This window comes from Hordeum vulgare, chromosome 1H, assembly GCF_904849725.1.
Source record: "Hordeum vulgare subsp. vulgare chromosome 1H, MorexV3_pseudomolecules_assembly, whole genome shotgun sequence".
In the NCBI taxonomy this organism is placed as follows: Eukaryota; Viridiplantae; Streptophyta; class Magnoliopsida; order Poales; family Poaceae; genus Hordeum; species Hordeum vulgare.
In genome coordinates, this window is record NC_058518.1 from 512,538,132 (window position 1) to 512,544,905 (window position 6,774).

General features: G+C 42.1%; 1 protein-coding gene across 1 annotated transcript; it reads right to left on the reverse strand.

The window, feature by feature from the left end:
* Window positions 1-438: 438 nt before the first annotated feature.
* On the reverse strand, window positions 439-3,148 carry LOC123421412 (F-box/LRR-repeat/kelch-repeat protein At2g27520-like). Its single transcript, XM_045107537.1, has 3 exons — window positions 3,062-3,148; window positions 1,022-2,525; window positions 439-691 (listed from the first exon to the last, which is right to left on the reverse strand). The coding sequence occupies exons 2-3, from the start codon at window positions 2,145-2,147 to the stop codon at window positions 669-671; spliced, it is 1,149 nt and encodes a 382-aa protein (XP_044963472.1). The 5' UTR covers window positions 2,148-2,525; window positions 3,062-3,148; the 3' UTR covers window positions 439-668.
* Between the last annotated feature and the right edge of the window lie 3,626 nt (window positions 3,149-6,774).

A 6,774-nucleotide genomic window follows, 5' to 3' on the forward strand; every position in this document is an offset into this window, starting at 1 on the left:
ATACAAATCTATTTAGATAGATCCATATCTTGACAAATTTAAGACAAAATATATGACAAGATACGTATATCCAACACATTATGAGGTGCCCTTCATTTTGTTATGTTAACAAGCTTAGATTTAAACTTGGAGTTACGAGCTACTCGTTTAGCTCGCAAGATTCCCTTGCAGGTCTGCAGAGGCCGTTTGTAGCTTCTTATAGTGCTCTTATGCAGATCGAAGTGTCATTTTTGCGTCCATGAATTTCACAAGCATGAAAAACAAAAGCCTTTTGCATTGTCATTACCCTTAGCCGTCTCGTTTGGCTGGATCAGCCTCCAGACGGTCTTTCTATCTTTCTTTATAAAAAGATTACTACTGCTCAATAAACGAGCTGTTAAAAAAACGTCCCACCATTCTTTGACACAAACGACATATCAATTTGTAAACCATGCATTCTTCAGAGAATTTTCGTTATTCATAACTAGTTTTTTCATAGTCTCAAGTAGCACACAATATTCTTCAGTACCTCACACACACACACGCATGCACACACACACACACACACACTGCCTTCTTGGTAGTAAGAAAAACAGCTTAAATATAACAAATAAGTTTGTGCTTCATCGGGTCGGTCTAAAACAGTTCAGCACATAATGCAGATATCATCTCATCCGGGTCGACAATTTTCACCGCGCACCGTCCACATCACCTGCAAACAGGAGAAATAAAACATGCTCAACTTGACCTAATCAAAAGATAACCAGAAATCAAGCAAGGAATGGATAAGCTGTGCATGAAAGGACAAATAAGACAATTTTTTTGATTAACACACTAAAAATACAATGTGGAAGCAAATTTGCATATAAATAGGATGTAGGGGTACAATTTTTGCAAGCATAAAGACGGCAAGCTAAAGTTTCATCTCCTCAAAGATATGAAACCTAGTCCTAACTTATAATCAGCAAGAGTATTCACAGGTCATACAGATTATAGAAAATAAAAGTGAAGGCAAAGCATACTGGTGTAAAGAGAACGGCACCTGTGGTATAGAAGCCAGTGTAGGGGAAGATAGTTGCAGGGACATCAGCCTCGAAAACTTTCTTGCACTGCATTGACTTGAGCTGGACTGCAAAGACACCATGTCTCGTCCACATAAAAAACATATCATCGTCCTCAATGAGACCTAATATCCTGACCGGACGCCCACTGGCCGAATGATTATTTGCCAATGGCACTGATGACACAATCAGTGGAAGGAATGCATCCAACTGAATGGTCCTGCGCAGCACCCATTCCATAACACCCTCCGGACCTGTCTCCCGAGCCCATAGGCACAGGTTGAACTCCGTCAAGGCAGCAAGGCCTAGCCCACCATCCTCTGCCTTCATGATGTGGACATTCCTTCTGTACACACTATGTGTATCTGCTGGACACTCAATATGGTACAATTTAAGTGTATCCAACTCAAAGGCAAGGATATACTTTGCCTTCAGCGGCCAGTACAAGATGTTCCCAACAAGGACGCTAGGCCTTGAATCAACCTCAGATGGTGTTGGCAAAGAAACCATCTGGTGCCAGCTGCTACTCTCTGACGAGTATCTACAGGCATAGGCATAGCGCGTGCAGGTGAATACCCACACTACAAGAAAAGGGCAAGAGTGGCAGTCACCACTGTCCTTGTGGCCAGCGGCACAAAGCACTGTAGCTTGGCTCTCAGGTACGATACCATAATTAAAACGATGATCAGCATTCGGAGTAGCCGTTACATATTGCCGGCTGCCAGTCATGGGGTTCCACACTTGGAGCTGAGTCCAAGTTGAGCTAACGAGGAGGACACGGCTATGGCGGCAGCCAAGGACCTGCCAGCAGGGGTCAGGTAGGGAGAAGGCTGCCGTTGAGACACAATTAGGAGGGTCACCTGTGGGGATAAAACGGGGGATGCTAGTGGAGTTGCTGAAGAAGCAAAGCACAGGGAGTTTCTGATGAAGTGTGCGAAAGCGGCTGACGAATTGGCGGTCTTTGATGAGGCTGTGCCATCGCTTGCAGACAAGGGACGTGCGAATCAAGCAGGTGGGGTGCGCCGGGAGGCAGAGAAATATCTCGATGAGGAGATCATCTGGCAGCTGGCTTGGTGAGGTGGGGAATAACCCCGAAGGGTCAATCATCTTCCTGACCTTTTAGCAACTCTAGTAGTTATAATATTCCAAGGTTTGTTGATTCTTCCAGTCAGACTTTACGGCATCTCGACTTACTCCAGTTTGCTTCAGAAACATATGTGCAACCTCTTTAACCTCTGCTTCTCAACTGCTGCTACAACTATTCCGGCAAGAGGTCAAGAACAATTGACCTGACCTTTTAGTAACTCTAGGAGTTATAATATTTCAAGGTTTGTTGATTCTTCCAATCGGTCTTCCCGATATCTCGAATTTACTCCAGTTTGCCTTAGAGACACATGAGCAACCTCTTTAACCTCTGCTTCTCAACTACCGCTACCATTATTCCGGCAAGAGGTCGAGAACAATTGACCTGCGCATCAAGAAGCTCTGGAAGCATACAGAGCATTGACACTTGTTAGTAGCAAATTAACAAATAAGTATATGTTCTCATATTTAACCCATATTTTCATGTCCCATTCTATTCAGTTTAGGATAACCAAATACTGAAACAAATAAGCCATATTTTTCATGTCCACTTCTATTCATTTCAGGATAATCAAATCTGGCAAAACGTGTTCAAGTCATCTTGCCGGTCTAAATACAGAATCACAAATCCGGGAAACGGAAAGACTAGAACAGGAACCAAATTCGGGTGCATAAGCCGGCTGTCCGGATGAGCACAAGTAAGCAGCAGTGCGGAGGAGCAAAAGATTTGCAGATCCACGACGTACTACATAGGATTGATACAAACTAGCATAAAAATCTGAGCTCGGATACATGCTGTCAATGCATGAGAGGTAAGCTGAAAATTTCTAATCCGAGCGCAAATTCCATACGGGAAAATCCGAGTTGATGCATCAGAGGAAGGCAAGGCTGATCACCTGGGCGGACGGATCTGGGAGGGAGGAGAGGGAGCAGCTGACCTGGTTGTCGGGGCGGACGGCGGCTCCAGGGGTGGGTCGCCGGCGGCGTGGGAGTGGGCGGTGGGTCGGCGCAACTTGGAAGGGGATAGGCGGGGCCGCGGGGGCAGAGCTCTTGTTGTTGGGGCCTACTTGAAGAATTGCTGGGCTTGGACGGCGTGGGCCGTGACCCATCTGGACTCGAAATAGGAAACCGTGCAGCAGTCCATAGGGGAGCAACTAGCTCACCAGCGCTCCAATCTTCCAGCGATCGCTTCCGCGCGCCGTCACTTCACGCGTCTTCGGCCATCGTCACGTGTCATGTTCTGAACGTTTTTTTCGTTTTTTTTTGCACGCGTTTTCGCTTTTTTTAATGGTTATTTTTCGATTTTTTTTGGTGTTATGGTTTTTCATTTGCCTTTCATAATTTTTGGACGAAAAATAAAATAAAAAAAAATTCGCGAAAAAACGCGTTTTCTTTTGTTTTATGCAAAAACTCATTTTTTGTTTTTTTTTACGAGAGGCATGGTTTTGCTTCAGCAAGAGGCACGGTTTTGCCTTCGCGAGAGGTACGGCCGTGTCTTTTGAAAAGGTTTTCAATTTTTTTTCGAGAGACACGGTTTGCTTTCACGAAAGGCATGGTTTTGCCTTCGCGAGAGGCATGCCCGTGCCTTTCGAAAAGGGAAAAAATAACGTGTTTTCTGTTTTTTTTACGAGAGGCACGGTTTTGCTTCCGCGAAAGGCACGGTTTTGCCTTCGCTAAAGGCACTTCATCCAGTTTTTTCTTCAGGTTTTTTTCATAAAAAAAGGTTCGTCAAAAACCTATCAACATGGGATCTATTTTTGAAGATCTCGACGCGAGAAAGTCAACGGTGAAAACGGTTCAAGATTTGAATGCACGGTTTAGGAGATAAAGCATTTTAAAAATACGGATCAACGAAAATAGAGAAAACTTCCAGGTTGCGACAAGTAGCACGCATGCAGTGCGCCACTTGTCGCAACCTGTGAAGGTAGGATTAATCGTTGAAAGATGTATTCGCTAATTAGTGATTTTGACTGATAAGACCGAAAAGAAACTTAACTGGGCGTGCTAGAAAAAAAAAGATGGAAAGATTTTCAGTACTATGTAATATTATCTTCTCTGAAGACTCAAGAAAAATGTATCTTATCTTCTTATTAATCTGAAAATAGGATTCCCGGCAAACGTAATCTTCTGCTCGCGAGCTCATTTGAGCTTATGATGAACAGTAAAAATCCGAGATTATTTTTAAAAACCAGAAAGTTCTAAAATGTTTTTGGGGCGAAATTTGTTAAATGCTTTGAGTGCCTACAAAATTGCATTATAGGATGACGTGAATGGAAGTCGCGGCAAAAAGAAAAGCCAGCACACCAAAATGCTTTGAAAATAACATTTTTAGAGCATCGATTTTTTTGTGTGTGTCATGACTTCCAGGAATGTTGTTCCATAAGAGAGGTTTTGAGAGGAAAATCCCCGGGAGGGCCAGAAACCCCACGGATCCTCGGACGCCCATTTGGTAGGAGGGGTTTGCTTAGCCCAATCCCCTCCGTTCCCCTTCAATCCCTTCCTATCCATGTGTTTCAAAACCCTCTTGGAGGGACTAGTGGAAGCAAAGCCCGGGAATTTAAGAGGATTGGGTGAAACACAGGGATTCACTCAATCCCCTGAAATCACTCCCTTTCAAAACCTTCCCAATCCCCCTTAACCAAACGAGGCCTAATGAAATTTTGTGTGCACTCAAAACATCTACTTGGTCCTCAAGAACAACTCCACAAGGAAGAGTCAACCAGGCAATAGAATTAAAATAATGGCGCTCAATAGCCATAGGATGGAAAAAATCTGTTCTCGTCTTTGAACTGAATGTTTATAAGATTGCAGACCGATAATATGGGCTTCCAAAATCCATCGAAGAGCTCCTGTCGGTGCCTCAAGTGCTCGGAGATTAGTTGTCACTCATGCCTGCCCACTAGAAGGTTGTGGCCCATTTAGGTAGCAAGCGCTGCAATTTCGCTCGCTTCGATTGGTGTTCCTGCTTGTTTGTGTCTCTTATGTTGACCCTGGACCAACCCGGTGGATTGGTAAATTAAAAGAAAATCATATATTTTAAAAAAGTTCATAGATGTCATGGATTCGAAAAAGGTTTGTGGGTTTGAAAAAATGTTCATCGAATTGGATAGAAGTTCAAGCATTTGAAAATGTTTTTGAATATTAAAAAAGTTCACATATCTGAAAATAGGTTCATAGATTTGGGGAAAGATAGTGCATTTGAAACATTTGTAAATTGTATAAATTAATGGGTTTTTTGCGAATCTGAAGATGGTTCATGAATTCATGGCTTTGAAAAAGCTTTGCAGATTTTGTGGATTAAAAAAAGGTCCACAAATTTGTGGAAAGTCCACAAGTTTTGAAAATTGGCTCAGGAATATGTAACAAAAATACACACATATGAAGAATATTCTTGAATTCTGAAAAAGTCACAAATTATAAAACAAGTTTCAAATTTCAACAAAATCATGAAATGGCACAAATGTTCATAACAAAAAAATAGAAAAAATAGGGAAAAGGGGAAAAATAGAAGGAAACCCGAAAAGAAAAAAATTAAAACAGAAAAACCTAGGTTTGAAGCATCTAGAAGACTCCAGATCGAAACGCACCAGCATCTCGCCAAAAACCTGCCATGCACTGTGTACAGTAGACACACGGTCTAGTGAGGGAGAAAAAAGGTAATTCATGGCGACCCCAGGACGGAGGAGGGTGTGCGACAAATTGTAGAAACAATAGGAAACGGCCGGGCCTCCTTTTCTTAAGGGTCGGCTGGACCTTCTATATGTCGGGCACCTCTATATTAAAATATAGAAGTATTTAAAAAATAATGAATAAGTATTAAAATATTGAAAAAATAATTAAAAACTATTGAATAAGGGTTCGAGCAATATTGAACGTGTATACAAAAAATGTTGATCACTTATTGAAAATATGTTTTTGACATATAAGAAAATGTGGAGTGAAAACGAAAAGAAACATAAGAAAAAACAAAAAAACAAATAATGGAGAGTGAAAATGAAAATAAAAGCTAGAAAAAAAATTCTAAATTGAATGAAAAAATGAAAGAAAACAGTGAAGAAGAAAGAAAAGAAACAAAAAATCCCGAGGAAACCTACTCTTGTAGCTTTAGTACGGCTCGACGCGCGATCCAGCTGGAGACCAGGGTTCGACTCCTCCTCCCTCCGAGTCTCGGTTTCTTTTTATGATGAAAAAACTAGTGTGGCAAAAGATTCAACGTTCGCTGCCACTTGTGTCGCTTAAAGCGATAAATAGTCGCTGTGCTATACATCGCACAATGCAGCAAATAATCGGCGATTCGAAGTTTGACGACATGCTAGGCCGACCGAGTAGTATTGTTTCTCATTCAAATGGTTATCTGAAATCATTAATTAGGAAATACATCTTTCAAAGGTCATTTCCAGCTTTCTCGGTTGGGACAAGAGATTTTCGGGAAGGCAAAATCGTGCCTCTTCCGGAATCAAAACTGTGCCTCTTACAGAAAAAAAACGTGTTTTTTTCCCTTTCTGAGAAGCATGACCGTGCCTCTCGCGAAGGCAAAACCGTACATCCCACGTAAGCAAAGCCGTGCCTCTCGCGAATAAAAAAAGAAAACACGTTTTCCCCTTTATGAGAGTCATGGCCATGTCTCTTGCGAATGAAAAACCATGTCTCT